At 40.9% G+C, this 26,840-nt stretch overlaps 1 protein-coding gene across 4 annotated transcripts in view; it reads right to left on the reverse strand.

Annotated features, from left to right (window-relative positions):
* PIK3AP1 (phosphoinositide-3-kinase adaptor protein 1) overlaps positions 1-26,840 on the reverse strand; it is a 45,292-nt gene that overhangs the window by 14,003 nt on the left and 4,449 nt on the right. For 2 of the 4 annotated variants that reach the window (XM_031602116.2, XM_031602117.2), the window contains exons 2-8: positions 22,369-22,785; positions 8,624-8,772; positions 5,598-5,742; positions 4,593-4,735; positions 3,446-3,578; positions 2,545-2,741; positions 1,385-1,574 (exon numbers count right to left, since the gene is read on the reverse strand). In XM_031602116.2, coding sequence (XP_031457976.2) covers positions 1,385-1,574; positions 2,545-2,741; positions 3,446-3,578; positions 4,593-4,735; positions 5,598-5,742; positions 8,624-8,772; positions 22,369-22,785 — 1,374 coding nt within the window. Of the gene's footprint in view, positions 1-1,384; positions 1,575-2,544; positions 2,742-3,445; positions 3,579-4,592; positions 4,736-5,597; positions 5,743-8,623; positions 8,773-11,428; positions 12,224-17,499; positions 18,059-22,368; positions 22,786-26,840 lie in introns of those variants that run through there. The other 2 variants (XM_090145098.1, XM_031602118.2) reach the window with 2 other exon arrangements.

The raw sequence follows: 26,840 nt of genomic DNA on the forward strand, positions 1-26,840 counted from the left end.
TCAGGCAAAGATTAACAGGCTACATAAGAAATACAGATATTTTCTGTAAAATACTCCTGACTGGAAGGTGATAAAGATATGTCCACAGTAGCAATACACTGGGAGAACCCCAGAAAAAGCAGGGTACTCTTCTTTCTCTTACTGAGCCACATAGAACACTTGCTCAATATTTTGAAACAGACTCATTGAGCACTTCCCAGCACTTTCCAGCACAGAAACCATAAATACCTATTTCAGGGGCAAGGTTGGGTTTTTACCTTTCCAGTCTCACTAGTTCTGCAGAGCCTACAGCATGTGCATACACCAGAACTTTCTGTTGCTGACCCTGGAAACCTCCATCATCCTGCTGATGTGCCTGTGCTTGCAGAAGGCTCCTCAAAGAGCAGCAGTCTGCTGGACTTTCCTGCTGAGGAGACCCTGGACTTGCCTGACCGAGGCTTTGACTACACAACTTTTCCCATCCATAGGCAGCCATGTGTTAGCTCTTCATTTCCACGCCCATCAGCCAAGCATGCTGTGCATGGTGTACTCCATCCAAAATGCCAACTACATTCCTTTCTAAGATCTGTCAGAGTAAGTGAGGGCAGGAAAATCTCTACCTGAGCTGTTACACTTAGTGTAGCTTGTTTGACAGAATATCATATTGTAATTTACCAGTTTTCAACTAGGCTATCAGAAAGCGTGTGATTTGCATCCATGAAAGAAAGGAATACCCATTTCACAGTCTCTGGGATTTCTGTATGTCCCAGAAATGGAAGACAACAAGTTGGTCTTAGTGGTATTAAACATATTTTTCTCTTCTTCAGAATTAGTCTGAGAATCCCATTCGGAGATGGGGAAACAGCTCTTGATCTTGTAATTTGGCTCTGAAGCCTTTGAGCAATTTTATAAGCCAGTGTAACGCGATGGAAAGTGCAGCAATAACAGCAGAGCAGCAGGATCGCAGGCTGCAGTAAGTGTGGATTTGCTCAAGTGCAGCAGCTGTGGGCACAGAAATAAAGGAAAGAAGTTGCTTACCTTCAGAAAGCTGCAGGTACGCAAGGATCTCCAAAGAGATACCCTAGGCCTCCACTGCCTACCTTTACATGAGGTCTGTAAGGGGTGGATCCTGGCTCCACCCCTTCCAGTCACTCAGGAGCATTGCATGCACCTGAGCTCCCCTGAGTTGGCCCTGCTTTCCACCAGGTGCTCAATTACTGCTACAAGCTGTGACTCAGCATTTCCGCTACAACCAGCCAACATCAAAACTGGAGTTTGATTTCCTTACAATGGAAAAACTGTAACCAGCCTTTACTCTTGAAACTCAACCAGGACCATATTAAATATGAGAGAGACAGAGCAGCTGAGGTTTTTAAGCCCAGAATATCATAGTGATTATACATACAAAGGTCTTCTGGGGCACCAGGGACAAATCCAGCCATAGATTCATAAAGCTCTTCATCAGAACCTGGGTTTAAGGAACATTTCATTAACAGGTCAGTAGAAAGATGAGCCATGGACTCATAAACAGACTCATCCTCTTCGCCTTGCATCAACTCTTCCTTAATGTGACTCTTCAGCATATCTGCAGTTTCCTGAAAAGAAAAAAGTCCAAGGAGGAAAAAAAAAAATAAAGAATCTGGAGAATAAATACAAAGTAAAATACATCACTCTCCCACCGCTAGTGGAAAAAGCCTTCTAAGAGCACTCCACTCCCAAAGACTAAGGCTTCTCATAGGAGCTAAATCCACACTACAGTTTTTTGGGGCCAGTCTCCATGATCTAAGCTATAATGGCAGATAATTAAGGTGAAACAAGGAGATGCTGACCCATTCTGAATAACCACTACCGCCTTTCTGCCCCTCAGTTTCATTTTCTACTTGACATCTACAAACTCCTAGAATACAAGAAAAGTTCATTCTAAAATTACAAAGGCTTATCAATGGCTATTTTGGAGTAAGCGTAGCTTAAGATAAAGGGAGTTTTGCCACATGCAGAGCACTTCCAAGAAAACAAATTTTAACTCTGTTAACTAGATTCAGTTTCAGCTTTTTGGCAATAGCAGTAGCATGTAACACCTAGTGGGAGTATACAGACCACCCTTTTCTCTGAAACTAACAGGAAACCTCATAGAAGTCAGCTGCTCAAGTAATACCAACAACTTTCGATTCACAGGACAGCAGAACTCTTTCTCATAAGTTTCTCACATGGAGGGAGAGGAAGGGGCTGCAGTTTTGCCAAGATCAGGACGTTAGAAATGTACATCAGGAACCATGTGTCTGCAGAAACATCACTGGATGGATGAATGACAAGGAACCCCAGCATAGCAGGCTCAGATTCCATCTTTTTTTGTTCTTTCCCCTATGAATTTTCCTAGCTCCAGAGATAAAACCAACCCTCAAGCACAGAAGCTTTCATGGTGGCTGTACATCTGCCTCCTACACCCTACCACATCACCCTGCACCCTTTACTACCTCAGCATTCCTCACACACAACACTTCCAGTGCCAAACTTGATATCCACACTTGCTGTAGGACAATGTAGAAGAATGCTGCTCCTTCTTACCACGTATTCATCAATGAATTGTCGGAGGTCCTTAAAGCCATGCTTTTCCGCTATCGTGTTTGGATAGTGACCATATTTGTTGGCTACACTGTAGGCCTGCAGTGCTCCAGGGCACGTCAGCAGCAAAGCAGTAAGGTTTTTCAGCCCATATCTTGCAGAAAAGTGAAGCAGCGTTGGCAACTCCTCATCTCTCTGATCTGTGAGAACAGAAGCCTGTTAGAATCTAAGTTTTTCTCCAGCAGCAACAAAGATGGTGAATGAGAAACAAACATCCTAGCAAACACACTGACTGAAGTAAGCCTGAAACCCTGAGGAGTACATATACTGTTTTTAAGACGGAGCTAACTTTGCACAAGTGAAGTAGCTGAGGTATCTAGCACATCTCCAGGTCTGAATCCTATGATCTTTAGCAGGGAATCTGGCACTGCATTAGTTGAATGTAGATAGGATCAGAGGTTTGGAAGGATCTCTTACATCATAATTCCACTAATTTCCAGCTGCTGTAAGGCAACCACATCATGGTAACACACTGATCCAACTGCCTACTATGCACCTTAGAACAGATTCACAAGGTTAGAAAAGGACTGGACTGGGAGAAATGCCACATGGGATCAGGAGAACAAGTGAGACATTCGGGGGAGCACTACCTTTTGACTTCAGTTGTGGCTGAAGCTGTCTACATAGCCGTATCTGTCAAACTATAAGATGCAATATGTAACGAAGAAGGGTCACACAACCATATGCAATCCTCCCTCTATAGGCATCTTAAATTTAGCTACCTGGCTAAAATTTAAGACTTTTTCAGACAGCCTATCCAGGAACCATGAGCTACAGGTTTTCCAAAGTAAAAACAGTCTATAGATATGAATTTTAAAAATAAAGCGAAAATCTTTCAACTTACTTGTTGTCATATCATCTTCTTCCAGCTGGTTGATTCCAAACAAGTGTAAGCCACTGGCAGGAATGTTCTTCTTTAGTGACTCAGTCAGCAGTTTGTCCAGAGCTTCTATGCTGTATGGAACAATTTTAAAGGCCTAGAGAGAGATGGAAAGTGGTTTTGGTTGTGGAATTTTGTGGAATTATGGAGATTTATTTAAGATGAAATTTACATGGTTATGTATTAAGTTTTATTTATGTAGTACATGTAGGGAAAAAAACTAAGCATAAACACTTAAGGTGGAACTGTTCAGAATAAGCAAGAAACACATAGAATTTCTTTGTCCAGAAACAGAAGATCATTAATCTGAACAGATAAGAACTATGCACTCCACAAGAAGAGTACAAGAAAGTCATTCACACAACTGGAAGCACAGAAGACTTACTTCCTACTACCTTGATGGATATAATCTCACCATTCCAATGAAGTACTGCTACTTCTTTAAGTACAAATAAATCAGTTTTGAATTGCCCTGGTGTACATTCTGGGTTTTGACTGGTTCTTAGCCAAAGACTGTGGAGTATGCCTATTCCCCAGGTAGGAGCACAGCCCAGTAATAACTGCTTATTAAGTTGAATTTAAAAGGAAGTGAGAGACAAATTCTTTGGCACAGGTGTGCTGGTGATCAACACTATTCTATAGGCTTCTGTCACACAGCTAACAGGGACGTGCAGGCAGGGAGTAAACACAAAAGACCTGGAGAACACATTTGTACAAGTTTTACTCTGTAATAGGGCTCAGCTATCCTAACTGCAAAATGTCATATAAGAATTAAGGATTGGCTTTAAATAAATAAGAGCTAAGAATAAACAAATCCTTTTATTTTATCCTACTTAACTCACAAAGTTTGAATCAGTTATCATCACATCTTTTTCAAAAACCCTTTGGTTCAAATATCCAAACATCTGTAATAATTTTACTTGTATCAAGTTTGTCATTCTCATCTTCTCAAATCAAGGTCTAAATAGGGACACCAGGGCTATAAGAAAGTCCCTAAAAAACTGTGTTTCTTCATTTCAAAAGGGCTACCTTGTGGCAGGCACTTTTGCTTATATTCACATATCTACTTTCTGAGAAAAGCCATGTTCCAGCTGTTTGCTAGAGCTTTTACCTGGCACATGAATTGTACTGGGTTGGCTGCATTAGCCAACAGACTGCTGATTTCCTCCATGTCAGTATGATAGGTGACACTCGTTTCTCCCACCATCAAGTCCCCTGAATATATATGCAGAGGCACTGTCCCGGAAGTTAAATCTTTGAAAGGGAAGAGAAGAAATCATCATTAAGAACAGACAAGGGAAACACTCCACTCCAACAGCTCTTCATCCCTCCCACGCTGGAAGCCATGTAAGCTAGTTTCCAGGTGTTTAGATCCAAAGTCTTGATTTAGAACAGGTGAAGTTAAACATTTTCATGTGAGTTTGGTTATCTTCTTTAAAGCCACGCACTTGACAGTCTTTACAAGAGTCTTTGCTATAATGATTATTAGTCTCTCTATTCCTAAACATAGTATATTTGCTCTTCAACAGGACAGACCAAAGCAGATTAAATAAAATCATCCTGGGAAACTGTTATCAGTCTGTAGGGCTCAAAAACCTTGCCCTTAAAGTTTAGTGAACCTAAAGCTTAGACAACCTAAGCTTTTGTAAATATAAATATCCAGAGTGACAGAACATAACTGAATAAAAAGGCAAGTCAGGTTAAACAGTTTCAGCTCACACAGAGATCATTAAACATTTAAAAAGTACCATAAGCAATTATTTACCTGCACTTATCTTCTCTTACTGTCTGTGAACGCTAACATGATTATAACACTAACCCAGTTAAGTTCAAAGCGCTTCATGTGATGTCACCTGCCTGCAGAATTTCCACTAAGGTGTTTCCATACTGCAATCCTGACACTGCTGCTGGGAAAACAGACTTCAAGCAGCTTCTCCTCAGTTCCACACCACAAAAGTATCACAGACAAGAACACAAGTCCAAGATTTCCTGGTCCTACTGTTCCCCACATTGCAGTCTCTACCCTTACCCCTCTGACATTTTTCAGAACAGGCAGGCTGGGACAGAAGAGATGCAATGTGGGGTGGGGAAGTGAGAAACTCTCAGCCCATCTTACTTGGAGCCTCCACAGATATTGTGTATTCATTCTCCAACTCAGCCAGCACACGCACAGATGATGAGTTCTCTGGAGAGAATTCAACTTCAGTTTTCACTTTGTCATCTAGTCTACATTTCATGATAATATAAACAGTGGTCTGTACCTAAGAGAAAAGACATTAGAAAATACAGGTTTACAACATAAGAACACTTTAAAGCCCATTTTCCAGAGATTTTGTTGTTATCATGACTAACACATAAGTTAGTCTGTAATTTCCACAATCCCGAGTGGTTTTCAGTAATATCTTCCAGTTATGGAATAACTGGTCAAGTGGCTTCTGTTACATTTCACAGTAACAGAAATACAGACACTAAGCTGATAAAAACTCTGTGATGCTATTTAAAAACTGACTTAGTTTCAAGCACAGCAGCCTCATCCTTCAAGCAGCACAGCCCTGTTCTATTGAGAAACAAAGAAAGAAGCTTAAAATGAATATATTCTGGAGATTGAAGGACTTGCAGGAGCTTTATCCAATTTCTCTTATTTTTTTCTACCCTGTAGCATGTGTCTTTAGCCTGAATTTTAAAAGACTAAAATTTCAGGTTTGTAAAATTCTCACCAGCTCTGCTTTTAAGAAGTCAGTTATGACATTAAATAACTCCAATATTTTATCACATTTCAAGTCTTTAATTGTGGCCCGAAACATGTCTAATATCTACTTATGTGAATTATGAAAGTGAATTTCTGGAACAGATTCTCAGTTCTGGAAACCAGGAGATCTCCTAGGTCATGCCTTGGAGCTTTTAACGCCACCAATGTAATATTGCTCAATTCTCATTCAGGATTTTAAAGATCAAAGACCTGACTTTTAGCCATTTACACGGCTTACTACACTGGATATTATAATAGCTAATCTGAAAAAAACTGAAAAGGCTTTCTTGCCCCAGACTTATGCTAAACATAATAAACTTTGCCTCGGCCAATGCAAGCAGCCCAGCAGCAACAGACAACAAGTGATCCAGTGATCCAAGACAGAGGGGAGTCTTCTTCCACAACTGTATCTTTCAATGAGTTCTAGAGTTCATTCCTACCCACTTCTTGCCAGTTAAGGAATTTATCCTTAACTTAAAACACTGAGAAGCTGTGCTATAGGAGTTGTATCTTTCTTAATATCATTGTAAAGGGTACTTTATTAACATCACAGAATGATAGAATAGTTTGGGTTGGAAGGAACCTTAAAGACCACCCAGCTTCAACCTCCTTGCCATGGGCAGAGACAGCTCCCACTAGATTAGGTTACCAAAAGTCCCATCCAGCTTGGCCCCAAACACATCCAGGGACAGGGCATATCTCTCACCACTACTGCCACCAGCCACCTAGTGGTGGTAGGCTCAGGCACCAGCACTGGAGAAGTTCATCTAGTAAGGAAGTCAAGATACCAGGATATTCAGCCAAGCTTTGGACACATATGAAGTGAATGTGCTAACAGATGCCTATTAAATACAAAGGGAAACAGTACCATTCCCATGAACAAGCAAATAGAATTGATGCAATAAATAAGTAAATAAATAAGTCCACATAGATACAGTTTTCTCCGTTTTAATTCATCAATTCTGTAAAAGCTTAAATCAGCTTAGCAGCAGCTTAGCAGTTTGATGACTTCTCGAAACATCCTGTGATCAAGCTGCACACACCGAAGAGGGAACAAAAAACGTTTAGGCAAGGGCACTTCCTAAAATGTTTGATCCTTTATGTCAGTTTCTGAATGTACCTTAGATTACAGACATAATCTACTCTCAGCCTGGGGAAAGTAGCATACTGCCAGGACAGAGGGAGAACTATCTAAATAACCCAGCACTAAACATCTGTGATTCTTGTTAGATGCTCAGATATGCTACAAATCCAGCATGCTGCAAGGTACACACACACACTGCACAACAAATCCATTCACCTACCTATAAGACTTACAGTTTTGTTCTTATCGTGCTCAGCCCCTGCCAAGGGGAAAGGGAAGCTCTACTTGTCAACTGAAAGCTTGTTATTCCTCCTTCCCCATCATATGATGGTATACAGTTTACATCTGGCCTTATCTCAGGTCATAGCATTCAAAATTTTTTACTAAGATATGACACAGACTGTTGCCACCAAATTTGAGATTTCATTCCTGTCAGAAGTTTCCCTGTAAGCATGAAGGTCAGATTCTAAGTAAAAGCACAGGTTGCCTGAATTCATGCTTTAACTGGTGCTTTAAGAAAAAGCACTACAATCCAGATGTTTTGCCAACTCATGGGACAAGGGAAAAACATCGAGTTTTGCTTCAGTGCACTGGAGCATGAGTCTGCTCCTGGTAGGGGGACAGAGGAGGAAGTAATGTAAAGCAGCAGTAACACTGCCGTGAAGCTTTGCTAAACTGTTCACTGAAGTTTCCTCTGACAATCAGTCCCTCCTACACTCGTGCCCCACATCACAAAGCCATGCAATGGAAGCCCAGCCACAGTGACTGAAAAGTACACTGCAGAGGAGGTAAAGCCTTTGGTGCCTTACCCCGCTTTCTGGATCCATGGTATTTTTAGTGTTTTCCATCTGAAGGGATCTCAGAGTAAGAAAAGCTGTTTTTCAAATAGGAAGCTAAGCTCCAAGCTCTTTGGAGTCATTTGCAGGACAAGCACCAGAACTGCCATGCTAGATTGCATTCAGGTTCTGGAGTTAATTGCTCAGTACCTTCACCGCACTCCACTTGTCTGCATTAAATCTCACCAGAATGGAAGATGAAGAGTCAAAAGTGTGAACTTGCTTCATAAGACAGAGGACATGCAACCACATCAGTGAGACTATCCATCAGTAAGTGATACTGCACGTTACCAAGCTATTCCTGGCCTAGGAAACCAAGCTTATAAAGCAGGGACAATGAGGGAGCCTGAGAGGACACGGAACAAAAAATGAATTAGGGACTTCTTCCCAGGTGGTAAAACTCTCTACTGTGGAGAACATAACACATTGCACTAGCATACAAGAACATAGCCCAAGAAATGGCCACACAGTACCCCACAGCGTATGTGATCAGGCTGCACCACCAGATGCTCCCCAGTGTTCTTGGATGATTTGTGCTCTTCATTCATGGCAAGCTGGCAGGAGTAAACTGAGTTTTTCTCGTCTTCTGTTTCTGTATCAGTTACAGAGTCGCAGCCTGAGTCTAAAATAAAGCATACAGAGTCGCATTAAATTATTTCAGTTTTCTGGAAATTCATGGATATACACACATCAGCACTGAGAAGTAGGCACAGAAGTGGGGGAGAACTTGATACGCTTTTCAAAACAAAGTTTAGAAAAGGGGATCTAGTTTAAGAAAGAGAAACTACAGTTTCCTCATTCGTTCCCCTAAGGGGACAACTGGGGAAAATTCAAAAAGACACAAAAGTGCTGGAGTAGCACAGCAAATGCTTATGAAGCAAAAAAAAAAAAAAACCCAAAGAAACCAAAAAAAACCCAAAACAAACAAACAAAAAAAACCAAAAACCCACTCCCTGATGATATAGACAGTTTCCTTCTTGTGTTGGATAGGAAAATTAGTATGTCAATATGTCATATAACAAAGATCAGCAAATGGACTCATCTGACTCCTGCCGCACTCTGAGTGCATTGTAGAATGGGCAACAGCCTTTGAAGTCCTACTCTCCTAAAGTTAATGAAGGAAACCTACTTTTATTTCATATCAGCAGTATCTTTAGTTATCTGGATCCTGCTTGCTCCAACTCCTGAGTACACTACTGTGTCTATAAGCAAAACGTAAGGCAGTAGTCTGAAGGGATCCTGATCCTCAAGCAAGAGAGTGAATACAAGAGTGAATCTGAAACACCAAAACATACTTTTGCATGCAAGAATCACAGTACTCTGCCCAAACTGAGCCAAGAGAAGTAAATATCTACAGTAACCCTACAATCTGCACGTACAAAACAGTGTTCTCACTCCTGCCTCCCAGAAACAGCACATATTTATATTGATGGATGAGCAAACATATTGATAACACAAGCAAAAACAAACAAACAAACAAACAAAAAAAACGGTAGCAAGAAAAGCAAGAATTAAAGTAGCTGAGAGTTCTCACACCCCTGCCAGGAAATACTTTTCCCAGCTACAGAAAGGAAATAGAAAGTCTGTGTCTACTTATTAGAAAGATTTTTAAAATCTAATCTTTAATCTCTTGATTGACACTTTTTGTAATTTCTACAATTCAGTAGGACTCTCTGAATTTATGCAGATGCAACTGTGCTTTCAGGAGACTAGTTTTAAGCCACAGAAGTGTAGCAAATTATTCAGCTGAAGGTTTTATCACAAAGAACAGCACATAACTTCATGCTTGTGAATGCTCCACATGGCAAATACTCACAAGTACAACCACACCATTGCTTTAACATTTTCTGTAGAAAGAGAAGAGCTGAAATACTATAGCTCTAAAGTTCAAGTAAAGTATCACTACGAATATCAGTATTTCTTAAACCTAGAACAGTATGTGTAGATAAGGCAGACATTTTAAAACTGCATCAAAACAGATTTTCAGATTTGACTACAAAGAAACTGCTGGGACAAGGCTATGCACTAAAGGTCTTTTGGAGTTTTCAGACTGCAGTACTAAGCATTGCAGAAAACAGACTGAGGTTATAAATTCCTTAACTCAGTATTATAATGGATACTGTCTGAAGTCATGAACCAGATCCCACTTTTGGGAATCTTTGTTCTGAGGAAAGGTGGACTGCTCCAACCTGAGAGTGCTGGGCAGCCCAGTGACACAGGAGGAAATCAAAGCACTAGTCCCACATCCTTCCTTTACATGATAGCTATCGCATCAGATGTTTGGCACATGCAGAGCAAGACAGCACGCCCTTTTGGAGGAGTAGAGGCAACTGTTACTAGAACTGAGTCTCTAATCTCTTGGTTATTTCCAGTATGACTAAATCAGAAAGACTAAGCTCATCACAAATAACAGAACCAACAATAACCAAATCATAGCATTAATATTCCTCAACCAAAAGTGCAAGCTGACACTTGCCAGGATTCTGACCCTAAGTGCATCATTCCCCACACCTTAACATGGAGCCAGTAGAGTGGTAACCTGTACCTCACTTGCCCAACATACGGTCAATTTCAGAAGAAATAAAACCTACAGCTGTGGATCTCAGATATTTCTACAGTAAGCAGGGATAAAAGAGGAGCAAGAAGAGAACAAGTCTTCAGGCCTCTGCTGTAATGACATTATTTAACACTGGTAAGAAATTAGCAGATAAAGGACAACTGCAGGAGTCTGCGCTTGAGCTTTTAAGAAGTTCTGGCATTGCTGGATTTCACGTTGCACTTCTGCATTTCTGTAACAGAACTGAGTGCCTGGAGGTCATATGTAAGAACAGGGCTGTTAGGTAATATGGGAAGAAACACAGTTAATCAGTAACTGCATTAACAGCTGATGGAACAAGCACTGCAGTTTCTGGTATTAATTATTCATCTGTTTCTTCATTCAGAAAATTCTGAAATTGTGAATTATGAACTTTCCCTAAAAGTATCAGAGTGATGCTATGGTTGTCTTGCACATTGCATTTTCACAGAATTGTGAAAATGCAAGCATCAGGAAACCATCCTATTACATACAAAAGTATTCATGCTCTAAAGTGATGTGTTAATCAAACCTCCCACTTACTAGGATACTTGACTAATGATAATCAAGGCGTTGATTGAAAACCAAGATTGAGGATACTCCAATCAGCGGATTAATTTAGCAGTGATATTTTTGTCACGGTAGCAAGGCTTGACAGGCCATCACTGAGGAGATCAGAGGCATCAGAAAGTTATAAGATTACCTGAATTGAGTTCCTCCATGAACGGCTGCCATAGGTCAATAGCTCATGGTTACCGATGGTTCTGTCTTCACTGGAAGCCCTTTCTATTCCTCTTTAAATGAAAGCTACTTCAGGCCACGCCTGACAGTCTCTGAAACACTCATGAGAACAGCAGGGGAGGAGATGCGGTCCAAGAAACCCAACCACATTTCCCTTCGAACAGCGTGCCCCCCGACAGGAAGCGGCAGCACAGCACTGCAGGCCCCACACAGGCCCCTCTGTCCTGCATCGCTTTGCATGCAGATTGCTGCCCTGCTGGGCCGCCAACACTCACACCCAGGAAAACCCTGGGAAATGTGGGCATGGCCACATGCTTCATCTCAGACCATTTAGCAGCTCTTAGAGACCAACACAAAGCAGCCAGTTATTTTGATATTTTACTGTAGGCAGCACGCAGCTCGCTCTGTCATCCATTTCCTCCTGGCTAAGCTGTGAATGTCTGCATGGAGCTGACATCTGTGGTTTCTCAGAAGTCAGCCCTAACACTGCAGGACACGTGAACACTTGGCTGGAGTCAGCAATCTGCTCCCTCTGACCACTCTGTCATCCAGATACAGTGCAAACTGAGCAACAACTTGTCCCTGCAGCTTCTGTGTAAGCAGACTGCCCCTCGTCCGTATCTGCAAATACTTCCCGTGTCATCCACCCACCAGCTCACCAGCAGAGGTGAGGAGTTTTCATAAGATCTTAGGCTTTCACCTCCCAGCGCCCAGAGCAAGGCAGAAGACCTTCAGAAAGCTTCTGCTATCAGCCAAGGCTTGCAGCTGGCCAAACTCCTCTTCCAAATAGGAACGAGGACATTAGGGCTACCCAAGCAATTCCAGCAGCATTTGCAAGAAACTTGTTGCTTAAATCTACGTGTAGAGCATCTAAAGCCAGATTCTCTATTCTACAAAGAAAGCAGTCACATTTTATTTGTAATCATTGTTCCAAATCTCCATTAAGAAAACAAGCTGTGTTCTATCAAACCAAGATTTGCTTGAGCAAGTGTGTACATATCTCTTGGGGAAGTTGATTTCTTACTAAGGACACAACATCTCAGCAGGTCAGGACTGGTGCTTCAGCAAACTGTGAGAAGCCAGAAGTTATGGCTGTGTTTACCTTTATGACTTACTAAGACAACACACATCCTCAAAAAAGACACATTACTCCATAATTTCTCTATAAAGTCCACTTCATCCTGACTTGAAGAATGAGTTTTCTTTTATATTATTATAGATCTATGAACATGAAGCTGAACAGAGAAAAATGTCCTTCTGAGTGCAAGAGGCTTTTGTGACCTTCATTAATGTTTAAACCAAGTGAATCAATCTATTCATTTTTCCTGTCTCAATATTCCTAAATGTTGCTCGCAGATTATTTTTTAATTTAATCTTTGAAATGAAAAAGTCACCAAAAGTTATTCACAATGTCAAGGACAGCTCCACATCACTCATATAAACACCAGAAAGTAAGAACAAGAAAATGGCCAGCAAATACCATACCCCATACCTGGGTTGCAGGAACAGGAAATCTGGCATGTAGACCTGGAAACAGTAAGGTTAAGAAAGTAAAGCCTCAAAAGCCAGAAAAGTGGAGAGGACACAGAAAAGGAAATAAGAAAAATGATAGTCTAGAAAAAAGTAATAAAATGAAAACCCCAAGCGGGCAGAAAATCAGTACAGAACAGAAAGATATCTTGTGGTATAAAAGGAACCTTTCTCCAGTTTAGGAAAAAATGTAAGCAGTTACTTCCAGTCAGCTGTTTGTGCTAAGTTCAGCTTTTAATTGTTCACCAGCATATAGCACTAATTAGAAAACTGTGGGTTTACATTATGGTCCCAACCTTGATCCCATTGTACTGTAGACATACAGTTGATTATTTCTCCTTCCAAGTGCTACAATCAAATCCCAAGTCCAGATGGAGAAAGTCAGTTTCCTGGCACGTAGTGATATCTCAGACAGCTGAGACTGACAAAGCACTGTCAGCAGCAAAGCAATTGCGACCAGACCGAAGCATACAACCAATCACATCTCAGATGGCATTCCTTATGTGCAAAAGCACAGCTATAAGCCCTTTATAGGAATTCTCTTCCATCAGCAAAAGATGGAATTAGGAACCACATCAACATGCTACTGGAATTCTTCTCTTGAATCCAGTGCCTCAGAAGGAACAGCTGGGAAACTGCCTACCACACTTCACTTGCCCTAGCAACACTTCTCAGCCTTCTCTGCCTTGACTGCAGATGACTACAGTGAGTAGTTCAGGATTGGTTTGCAGCCCCCTCTTCTTCAGTTGCTCAGGAAAGTACTGATCTGTGACTGCAGGTTGTACCAAGTTGACATTCACGAAGATCAAAGCACAGGGGAGATTCACAGAAACTTAACAGTTTCCCCAGGATGACAAGATAGCACTAAGTAATCCCATCATATAATAAATAGTAGATTGCAATTCAGGATTGTGTGCAAAACACTGTGTTTTAGTTTTTCATACTTAGAGCACTGTTCATTCACTAGCAGCCTTGAGCTGAAAGTAGACCTTGAAAGTAAAGGACTGGATGGATCTGAGATCACGGTAACTCCTAGAGATACAACGTGCAAGAGCTCAGGGAATGCATACAGCCTGAAACCAGCAAGTTTCCCAGTAACAGAAAGATACTTTCCCAGCAGAGACCTCTCAATTTTTCTTTTTTTTTTTTTTTTTTTTTTTTTTTGAGTCAGTGTGTGAAGTTCTGCTATTAGAAATCCACAGGTGACCTTTCACAGTTGTGGAAAAGAAGTGTCATCTTCTATTGCATAATAAAGCATGAGTAAAAAACTTCCTTACAGCACTGTTATTTGTCCAGAAAACATTGCTTTGGCTCAAATTTATGTCTTGCTTCAGACAGTAATCATGGCTTAGCAGGTATGTTAAGCTGAAAAAATAACTTCTGCACTTGTCTGGAGGGCAGATGTTCACAAAAGTAAAAGCTACAGAAGTTTAAAATACAATTGCACTCATTACAGCCCTCCTCCCAACCCTTGCTTCCCTTTCTTGTCTTTATTTCCACCAGAAATTGCAGCCCTCACAACAAAGCCAGCAGAAAAGAACATGTTTGGCTGTGTCAGCAAAATGCAAGCCCAGGATCTTTGCCTGAGCATCTGAGAACTGGGAGTTCAGACTGAGCTGCCAGCCCCTGACCTTCAGGATATGGAAGAACTTCTATACATCTCACTCTTGAATACTGCAAAGACAGACAGCTCAAGGATGAAATGCTCAGTTCTTCTTACATCACATATGATACATCTGCCATGGCTTACCTTACTATGTCTAGAGCCTGACACAAATGCAAAATGTATTTATATTGTAGCAAGCATTCCATACTACCGCTTCCTCCAGCTAAAAGCACAGGTTTTTAGGAGGAGACAACACATTCTGAGGAAGTATACGTATGCATGGCTGATGAGAATGCTGAAGTCATGTTATATCAGCCGCTGACTCAATAGTGGTCTTGAGCAACATGTGAGAAACATGAAAATCCAACTTGTTAATTACCCTTGCTTGAATTTAAGCACAATGCATAGCACTCGCACAGCAGAGAACATTGTCCACATGTAAGTCCACAAAGCCGAAATTCTAAGAGAGCTGTGTAGCTGCTTTGAAAACATTTCACCCATAGAACACCACTTGACTGGACTTAGATCAGCTGAAGCATGTAGAACCACACCTTCAGGCTACTACTAAAAAAAGCAGTCATGCCCTCTCTCTTCTCCATACAGCCTCCGTTGGAATACCACCATTGCAGTCCTACGCTGCACCAGGTCTCTCAATTAGTTGCCAGAACAGAGGTGGAACGTTAGGCAGACCACTTGTTTTTACAGCAATCTATGCCAAGGTCAGCCTCTGCCACCGATGGAACCTCCACCTGAGAAACTGAAGACCCACTGGTATCCTTCAGTCATTTTTTAAAAATACTTCCAAAGTTTTCTATGGTGATGATGGATCCACCAGAATCTTGCAAAATACAACCTAGAAGCTATACAACTCTCCAAATGCACAACAGAGGTCTTTGAGACAACCTGAAGTCTGCCACACACATCTCTTCAGACCTGATCAATACCGTATCTTCTTCTGACCACAAACTTTTGAAAAGTTTTTGCAGCTGTCTCAACTTGGAAGAAACCATCAGCAATAGGGCTGGCCTCTTATTTTAAGCATGTTTTAAAGCCTTACAGTTCACATTGCGGATATTTAAAATTAACCTAGCCATTACCATAAAGCAACCCACAGGCAGATTAAAAATACAGAGAAACATGGTTAGCATTTGCAATGTGTGCATTTGCGTGGAGTCTATTATAGCCTGATGCTTCCTAACCACACCAGTTTCTGTACTTGAAAAGTTCTGCACCATCATTTCATTGCTTCAGTCCAGAATGCTGATATACACCTAGGTAAGCCCTGTTTGAATCTCCTACCATTGTAGAAGACAAGCTGAGAAGCATTGCTGTTAATGTGTATAAGTCATGAGTTCGTATCAAGGTGCTTCATAAACACCACTCCCATCTTTTAACTGGGAGGGCTATTTCAACTACTTGGCTCTCTTTGCCACAGATGGATAAGAACATCAATGCATTTCTCTCAGCATCTCTTGGGGACTTATTTAAAATTTCTAGTTGCTTTAAACCACTCTCTGAAATGCATGTTTCCAACATCAGTCATTTATAGCTACACCAACAGCTGCAAGGAAGGGCATGTGAACTTACGTTCTCTCAACCTTAACTCCTCTACAACAATATCACAGTTTCCTCTCCTTGGCAGGCTGAGAACCAGCTGGGCAGCCCAGCTCCCATAAGAATGAAGCAGATCTTCACAGCACTCAAAGGGCTGACTAATGCAGCACCTGTTCCTCTTCAAAGAGCAGGGTCAAGGAAGCATATCCTCTATTTCAAAACAATTCAGCAGAGAAAAACACAGCTTTAAAAATTCACTTAATATTTCCCCTTCAAAGAGGGGAAAAAAAAAAAAGGATCAAGGAATGGAGGAAAGACTGCAATAAAACAGGTAATATTGTTACCTTTGGTATGCAAGGCCACTCCAGTAGGCCAGCAGAAATAGATGTTAAATGTAATCCCCTGTGAGAAAACTGCTCAGAATATGCTCCTTCACAGACAATTTACAGAAGTGAATAGCAAGTAGTGCCCCACTTCTTGTCTCTCTGTCCCTCAGGTATGTACATTGATCAACTCCTTTCCCTTCCTATCTCCAGTTTGCTTCTTTTAGCATCCCTGGGATATCCAAACAGCCTCTGAAGATGCAGGCAGAAATCACAAACATGGCACAGACATCTCCCATCCAATCTGCAGCTTCTGAAACATCCCAAGTGCCAAAACAAGACCAGAGGACCACAGTAAGAGATATGCTGGTGAGGAAAATTCAATAGCAGACAAAGAAAATACAAAAAGGCAAAGAGACAGCAGCAACATTTTAAAGGATCACTGCAGTTAGAGCTGCAGGAAGTAGGGTCTGCTCACACTTTGGAGCCTCAGAGGTACAGCATTAGCTCTCTAGCAATATAACTTAGAAATTGGGTCCCAAGGCACCTAATTCTGTAAGGTGAAAGATCAAGGAGGCAGTTTCACAGAGACATTCAGTGCAGTAGATGGCTTCAAGATCCTTCCCTAAAATAACAAGCAAGGATGTCAGATTAACTCACAGCTCTTTCTGGCAGCTTTGTATCTAGGATTAGTCCTTTAAGAGGGTGGCAAAACTTCCCCATGAACTATTTGGTGATATCAAGCCTCTTCCTGCCAGAATACTCTTCCACATCCACCTTTCCTACAAACAAGGCTCAACAGCCAAGCATTATGAAATAAGTCAAGCAGCACTGGGAACAGTTGTTACAGCAGCTGGGTTTAGCTCTGCCCCCACATGCAACAGCAAGCTCCGCAAACACTGGAAATCTCAGTACGCCACTTCTTGTAGGCATGCATCCCCATACAGAGCAGAATGAACCTGTGGAGAAGGAGGGAGGTTGCAATTCCCAGTTTATAGCACCCTTTGTCCACTGTCTTACCTGCAAGTGTCCGCGTGAGGCTGACAGAGGGGTGCTGAAAGTAGTACTAACAGCCAGAAGCAGACATAGCGTAACAGCTACTACTGTCAGAAAGAGGTACTGTCAGAAGAGCTCCATAGTACAACAGAGAGCACCTACTATTCAGTGAATTGTTGTATGAGGCATCTCAGGATCACCACTGTCATGTGCTAGTGTGCAGCTGTTCTGGCTAGTGGCTTTTGTGGTTTCTAGTGAAAAGTTGCCCTTCAAAGCATTCAATGTGAATTAATATTTTTAAAAGGGAAAAGAGGTAGGAAAGAAGGGAAAGTGTACAAATTTATCCTCAAAAGCCACAGATTGTTCTTCTAGGTTGTGATATTTGCTTTGTCATTCCTAAAGATACCTAATGCATGAGGGTAGCGTATCAGATAACACTGGATTTCTTTGTGCTTGCTGTGAAATAGATACAAACTATCAGAGATGTACTCTCCAGCCTGTGGAAGAGAAGGCTCAGGAGGCATCTTATCAGCGTGCACCTGATGAAAGGAAATGAAAGAAGGATAAGACTCTTCCCAGTACTGTCCATTGACAAGACTAAAGCACATGAAATATCTAAACAAAAGAAAACACTTTTTTCCTTTTTTTTTTTCCTCCGGTAAAAGTGGTCAAACACTAGAAAAGATTGCACAGAGAAGATTCAGTCTTCTTCTGCAGAGATATTCAAAACCTGACTGCACATGGTCCTGGGCAACATGATTTATCTGGCTACATTTGAACAGAGAGGTTGGACTGGACAATCTCAAAAGGTCCCTTCCAACATCAATATTCCATGATATGTTCCCAACGTTCTTCCATGGTTTCACCAGTGCAAGAAGAAAACCAGGAAGTTAATTCAATTCCTTGTCATGTACAGGAGAGAGAATGATAATAGCTTGTGTGGTTTCTGTTACACCATTTCCCTCACAACAGATAAATTAAGCCATTTATAGTATCTCTTCTTTCCACAAGTCTTTTGGCAGGCAAATAGTTTCTGTGAGTTAGGCTTTTCACAGTCATGACAAAGGAATAAAACCATCACACCCAAAAAGGCTTCTGTTACACAACCACAAGTTGAAAATATCATAAGCTTCTCTAGCCCATGATTCTGACTGACACAGATGAAGTTCCAGCCCTGAGACTGTTTTCTTTGCATCTCCTTCCAGGTATGTCATACAGTTCCTAACAGTCGCTTCTGATCCTTTTGTTTTGCAAGAAGTTTGCTAGCACTGATCTGTCTTTCTCATCCACCTCATTGCATGAGTACTATGCTCAGTCAAGGCTGCACTTGTCTGTCAACAGGCTGGCTTATAATTGCTGTTTTGTCTGGTCATCACCTTAACAATTTCAGGCAGCTGTTGGCTTCCCTGGCATTTTATCTGCAAGAGTTTGCTCTCATACAAAAGTTTAAGGCCACTGATTAATTGGCAAGCATTTTGGAAACAGACTTGTAAAGCCAGGCATTTTGAAAAAAAAAAAAATTAAGACAAAGGTAGGGGCTGAAATGAACTGGATAAATCTTAATGTGCACAATACAAAACAGATGTAAGTTGCGTTATGCCACCATGGGAGGAAGAGGAAGATCAATGGCTCCAATAGCAACCTTCCAGCTGGACAAGATGGCTTAAGCCTTAAGTAGTAGATTGGTCACCAAACCCAGTTTGGGATTACACCCTGCCAGAATCAAGCTGACTTGCACAGCGCCATCCAAAGCATTTTCACATCCTCAGTACAGTAAGTGCACAGCCTGAGAAACACAAACAGACTGCTTGCAAACAGAAACCTTCTTGGCCTCTGTAGTTTGCCTCAATTGAGAAATTAGAGTAAAAACTGCCCTTCCTGCCAAGCAGCAAACATCAGTGTCACCACACTGTTTGTTCTCAACAAGGCTAGATGAACACTTCCTCATTTCTGACGTTCTACTAAACTAATAAAAATTAAAATAGCTTTCAGTGTGTGATGTCTGCAGGTGCCACATTCCCATGATGCCCTAAACAAACCACAGTCTAACAGCTGCATTGCAGACAACAGAATAACCCGAACAGGGCCAATATACAGATTCTAGAGAAATATTTGATCCCACTGCATCCTGTGCTCCTCTCATTCAGGACTGAGCTGCTAAGAAGCTGTGGAAAAAAATATTTCCAGAGTTAGACACCCAGATAAATTGTTTCAAACACAGTCATAAACTTTCCTTGCTAAGTGCTGGAGGAATTGATACTTTTCTTGGGAAAAATACACAGTCTGCTGTAGAGAATGGACTTAACTGAGGCATCCTGACTTCCAAGCCTTTGTCTAAAAACTTAAAAGTGAAGCAGTGGGAGCAGAGCACATGTTGTGTTTCTCTATGGGAGAGAGAGCTGTTTCAAGCCTCTCATGTCTGCATTAGTTACAAACAAACCATAAGGAAGACAATGATTTATTTTTAGTACGAACAAGAAAGTTTTTGCAGTTTCACCCCAAAAGGCAACACCTGGTGTTGTCTCCTCTCCAGAGGACATATTTGCATTTGAGGCTATTCACAAAAGCTTTGTTTGTAGAATCACAGGGTGCAAGAGGTCACCTTGTCCCTGTGGCAGAATGAGATATGTTCATCCAAGTGCTTCAGCCACAAATCCAGCCTATTTGAAGTAGATTCTTCCTTTATAGGAGTCAGCGACAGGAGACTGCTTGTCTTAGTAACCACTCTAACGTGCATAATTAAACTGTTTGACATCACCCAACTGGTATGCAGTAGACAGCTTGCATCAGGTAGAGCTTCTCTAACAGCAAGTCCAGAAATTCTGACTTTTCATGTACCAAACTATTTAGAAAATGCTGCAGAAGACTCCATAGCAAATAAGAGCTTGTTTTCATCTCATCTTTTTCACGGTCAAATATTTTCCAGATATACTAAAGCTAGTATAAGATCTATGTATGCTCCTTCCTTTCTTCATACACAGAAAACAACCGGCATTATTTTTGCTACATAGGAACAACAACAGAAATCCAAAGCACAATCTCTCTTTAAAAACACAATTTACATGTAGCTAAAGCACATGCTAACTTTCAACAGGGATCACACCTCTGCAGAAGAAGTCTACCAGCCGAAGGAATGGAAGAGGCTGGTGAGAGCTGGCTCTGGGAAGACATTTCAGTCAGTATCCTTTCACACTTTCACTCCAACAGTTCTCTGTTAACAGCTAGTCCCTAGTAATTACAAGTTTACTAACCACACATAATCCAGAGAGATATTGCTTATATTTACCTAAGTTTGAAAGGCATATATGAAAAGTAAATTAAAACATACAGACCAGACACTAAATGTATAAAGAGTATAAAAATTCAGCCATTGTTTTCTGTCTTCTTTCAGGCCAAAGAAAGGAGCCTCCTACATTAGGCCTAGGTTATCTATTGGAAAACCAACACAGTTCAGGGTTATTTGAAAGAGGGAATACAGACTGGTGCCAGGAAACATCTGTTGTGACCTATTCACCTGAAAACGTCATCTTCACACAACCTCTAAGCAAAGTTTTTTCGGCGGACTTGTTCTGGCAAAGACCATGACTGTCAACATTTATTTTTACTGCAACAAGTTTGTCATCATAATTATTCCTCTCATTATTCTAGCATAATGCCTCTTTTTGGAATATCCAAACAGCCTCTGAAGATGCAAGCAGAAATCACAAACATGGCACAGACATCTCCCATCCAATCTGCAGCTTCTGAAACATCCCAAGTGCCAAAACAAGACCAGAGGACCACAGTAAGAGATATGCTGGTGAGGAAAATTCAATAGCAGACAAAGAAAATACAAAAAGGCAAAGAGACAGCAGCAACATTTTAAAGGATCACTGCAGTTAGAGCTGCAGGAAGTAGGGTCTGCTCACACTTTGGAGCCTCAGAGGTACAGCATTAGCTCTCTAGCAATATAATTGGTCCCAAGGCACCTAATTCTGTAAGGTGAAAGATCAAGGAGACACAGCAGCAGATGTATCAGAAGACTTCATATTTTCCATTCGTACCGCTAAACACAGATAAATCCTAATCCAAGATGCAGTCATGGAATTCCAATCCTGCTAAGGATGACAGGAACTCTCATTGTGGCAGTGTCATAAGAACATCCTAACCAATACTGGACTCCCTGGAGCTCTTCACTTTCATTTCTATAGATACTGTGAGAAGGGAATACCAAAAACTGCTCCAGAGATTAGGAAAGTTCAGATTTGACTAGAACTCCATTAACTGGCATCCCTTGTCTCCAGCTGTTAACATTTCTCTGCTAGCAATGCTTCTCTGTGTATTATGAGGTGATCATTTTCAGAGTACCTGGAGAACACTCTGATATTTGAATTGCACTGATAGCTTTAAAAACAATCCAACTACTTTGTAACATTCCATAACGGATAACAACAAACTCATTTTCTGCCAGAATGGTTTGCCCTCTGATTTCAACCTGATTGCTAGAGAATACACATTAAGAAACATTGTTTTGGCTCTGGTGTAACAGAAAGTCTGAAGAAGATAATTTTCTCTTGATTGGGATCAATAAACTCCAGGGTACAATATTTAGAGGCAGAAATTTAAAGATGCTAAGTTTATAATTTTCCATTTGCATTCAAAACTAAAAACACAATACACAAGTTCAAACATTCTCTGTGAATCACAAGTGATCTTTCTTGAATTAGGAACCAAATGACCAGGCACAGGAAGAGCAGCTTGCAGACTGTTGAGTTTACAATAGTTGTCCAATTTACTTTAGTTTTTGGTTTCAGAAAAACATGTTACAAGTGTTAAAATAAGAATGAACAGCACCACAAATATCCCTCCTCCAATTGCTGACCACAAAGCCCAGCTCCACAGTCACTACCTTACCTTCTGAAATAGCCTTCTTGACAGCTTCTAGGTAAGCATCGGGCTCATCATCATATGTGAGTTCTTGCCACTGATACCAGTCCTTGAAAAAGGTCAAATAGTCATCACAATCTGTAACACCACAGAACAGCTTGACTACTTTCTGTGGGGGCCATAAAGCTTCCTGAAGGCTTTGCAGGACAGGAGGGAAATAGAAGCTCTGCACCAGCTCAGCAGATAGCAAAATAACGATGCTCCGACTTCTGCTGAAAATGTCCAGCTCTTGGTTAGAGATGGCAGACTCTCCTTCCAGCTGGTAGCTCTGAATCTGATGCTTTCGGATGTGCCGAGTAGAGAGGAAGAGATTCTGGAGGTACTGACACCACTCAGCAGCGTCACTCGCATACAGAATCAGCACATCATATCCCCCATGGGTTCCTGTAGAAGTGCAAGATCACAGTGGGGAAGAGGATTAAACACAAAGCAAGAATGGACCCACAGTTTTACAGCAAAACAATCAACAGAAACGTCACCCTGCAATTCATCTAAGTATCTCTAAAGCACTTTAAAAGCATGATATTGATAACCAAAGTAAGCAATGCTAAGGATGGTTGAATTCCTTCTTGAATTGACTCCACTATAATTTAAGTCTTTTTTTTTTATTTTCAAAAACATTCTCTGAAGAAGGGAATTTCTCCTGTAGTTTCAAGTGAAACAAGCCACATGAGGAAATTTTCAAATTTAAAGCGTGCCAGTAGGGAAAAGAAAAGAAAAAAGTAATACTCAGCATGAAAATGAGATATCACCTCTGGGTGAGAATCAGAATCATTTCAGGCAAATAGGAAAGTTTTGCAGCACAACTGTAGACCACCACATACTCAAATGAAGCATACACTAAGCACAGCACACCAAAGATAAGACAGGCCTTCATTTAAATGAGATCTCAGTGCTCACAGGAAGTCATGACAGCTTCCATGGTTTTAGACACTTTTGCTGTCATTGCAGCAGAAAGCAAACTGTCTGCAAAGTATGTGTGCAACCAAAGGGTACACCAGCCCCAGGGCATGCAGCACAGTCTTACCATGCAGGTTTCAGAGACTTTGTAAGCTTGCATTGGAGCCCCTAAACTGTCATAAAAAGGTTTCCTGACCTGTTTGGCATGAAAAAAACACCCACCTCTTCAGAAGGAAGGAACTAGTACAATTAGTGGTGGCTATAACACAGCCTGAAATAAGCTCACAGTTGACTTATTCAGCATCTCTCTAGAGAAATCTCCTAACGACTCCCTCTCGCATTTCTGTGTTCTGGACTGAATGCACTTCTAAATCTGCTTCCAGTTTGCTATGAAAGTCACATGCAGACTGAAGGAATATGACATGATGCAGTGCTTTATCTATAAATCCCCCAAAACTGCTGATGTCAAGGTTTAATTTTTCCATTCTTCTATGAAGAAATATATTCAAATTCATATATTATGGCTCTGGCCCCATTGAAAATTTCAATGCTGAGTATTTCAAATGTTATGAGCAAACTGTCTTCTAATTGCAGTTTAACTTAAAATCACCAGCATTTCCAATCTACCTCCATTCAGAAGCAAGCAAACAAAGGCAGACTTTGCTAATTAAAGTAGAAGGCAACTTTTAAAATCCAGCATGCCAAGAAGAGCATCTGCAAAGAGTGAGCTTACTAAAATTGAAGATTGCACTTTTGCAGTCATCTTATTAAAATTAAATCAAAATTAAACTACCTCCAAAGTGGATCCAGTAAAATAATAATTAAAAAAAAAAAAAAAGGCTTTCACTCCAGCAAGAACCCAACCACTTGGGAGTGGGTGCAGTTGGGAAGCCATTCATTGTAAACACTGATCACTGGGTACATTGAGAAGCTTTCCTTCCCCAAAACGAACACCAAATATGCCAACTTGACAGACTCTCTGCAAGCTCCCAAGATGGCATTTATATCCCAGGAAATCACCACCCAGAGCAAAGTACAACATAGGAACAAACTTCACCAAGGAAGTTTAGGAAAAGCAAGGATCCTCTAGATACCACTGCTCTGCTGACACACCGCTCCCCTCAGCAGAGTTGTGCCAGTTCTTCCTAAGCTCTCTTGCCTCCATCCTGTACCCTTTTTACACGTGCTTCAGATACACTACCAATGGCCTTTAAAAGGAGAAAAGTAAAATGAAATTACTGACTCCATGCTAAGAACTAAGGCAATTCTCTAGTTCATAAGCAAAACCACTGAAAGCGAGTCCCAAAGAGCTAGCTCAGTAAGCTTAGGTCAGCAGATGGGAAAATCTAGATGTGTTTTCAATTACAACACCCCTTTCTTTCTAAGTATGGAAGTAAATAAAAGATGACAAGACTCACTTTCCCAGTTATGGTATTTTTGTCTGATTAGATACCTTCCTTTGCAGCACCAACTACTGCCTAGTCCTCAGGGGAAAGTGCAACGCAGGAAATACAGAACATATTTATGGAGGAGGTTCTTCATACCTCATTTACAATAAGAACTTGCAGAGCACACTTCAAAGCACAACGTAAATCCTTCCTATTGTACATACAAGGAAATCCTAGGTGAACACCAAGCATGTATTTCGATCCTGATCTCATATGCTTTGGCAGTGCTTTCAACAGCCTGATTGTGCAAAAACAAACATAAGAAAGCCTTCAGTTCAAGTAAGAAAGCTATGAACAGTATGTGCATTAGCAAGACAAGGAAAGATTTGTGTCAGTCAACCGTTCCAGAAATCTTTGATGCATAAGTGCAATCTTGTTTGAATATCAGCAATATCTTGTTTATGCATTCCTAAGTTTAGAGTAGGTAAATGATTTTTGCTTACCAAATGTCAGCTATATTAACAATATTGCAGGGCATGCTTGATTATTTATTTCATAGAAAATCATCCAAGTACAGTTCTGTTGCAGTTTGCAATGATAAAACATAACCTCTGCACTCCTTTCCAACTGTAACTCCCTCTTCGATGCTTAGCAGTATATTTCATTACAACAGTAATGATATAAAGCTGATGAGATTATGATCTAACACTCTAGAAATACCTAAGATCCCTAAGTGAAGCTGAAGTCCCACAACTAAATGACATAGACAAAGAACAAGATAAAAGGCTTTCCCTGCTTCTTGAACCACACATGAAATAAAAAGGGATAAATTGTATCAGTCAGAATCTAAGAAAGTCAGTGGCAAGAGAATAAAAGCATCCTAAAGGATAGACTGTTTCATGGATTTTCATGGCCTCTCTTTGAGAATGAATCCTCTTCGGATCATGGTCAGGAGTAGGGAGGTGACAAACTCTTAAGTTTGGAATAAACATGAGATAGCAGTTCATGGCAGCACTGAAAGATTCTGATTAGCACTGAAATGCTAAAGCATACTGCAGGAAGTCAGCGGATCAGAGCTGGGTAAGATCACATCTGCCCACTTAACACTTCACACTTCTGAATCTGATAGGTTCAATCAACCACTGCTTCACTTTACCAGCCAAAATGTTTAACCTTTTTGATTCACAGACCGTAAGTAGTTTTCTGTTGTATTGTCTGCCTCGTAAAGCAAATTCAAGATCTCTAACAGTACATAGCTTTTTGGTATCCCCCATCTATGTAGTCCATGCCTTCTCAGGGTCCATAGACCAATGACAGGTAAAAAACTTACAGACAAATCTTTTCCACTGCCTTAAAAGACTGAATGTTGTGTCAACTAAGTTGATTTTCATCTGCTAGATCAAGCCTGCCTCAAATTCTGACAAAATGAAGAAGTGCTACGTAGTCTGTTATCTACATTATCATCAATTTGCTTTGGCATGTATGTGTACAGAAGATAAAAGAAAACAGCAGCATCCAATTCCTTGATACAGGAGGATGCATTTCCTATGAAAAAAATCTCTGATATCAATTAAACTCAACCCAAGATGCTTTAAAAATCAAATTCTTAAATGAGAGATCTTCCAAGGGATGTTAGAAGCTGCTGGTGGGCCACTGAAAGAAGCAACTTTCATATTCTGGTGTCTACAATGTGTGTATTTAAGTCATGTATGAGGAAACGCGCTCTTCACCTAGCTGGAATGCATGACAAAGCAACAGTGATCACATGCAATAATTATTAACAGGCTACTGACACCTCTCACTTTGACCAGAATAGAAATCTTCCACTTCAATGTGCTGCAAACAAGCAAGTGGAAACAGAACCGAACTAGATATATTTTTTTCCTTCACATGAGATTTGCATTATGATAGGTGAACTTACAGTCGTTCTACTTTTAGGAGTCTTTGTGAAACCATCTCTCTTAAAGGAGACAGGCAGTTTTGCCCACAAGTCTCCAGAGGTTCCCGTGTAGCTGATTTTACATCACAAGGAGATACGCGTCAGTGAAACGCTGCCGTTACTTCACTCTCTGAGAACGGCACATTTTCCCTTTTTTAGAGAGGACGCACACACTTCCCCGCAAAGGGGGAACTTGCAGAGCGGGCACTAGT

This window comes from Phasianus colchicus, chromosome 8, assembly GCF_987193195.1.
Source record: "Phasianus colchicus chromosome 8, bPhaCol1.hap1.1, whole genome shotgun sequence".
NCBI classification, from domain to species: domain Eukaryota; kingdom Metazoa; phylum Chordata; class Aves; order Galliformes; family Phasianidae; genus Phasianus; species Phasianus colchicus.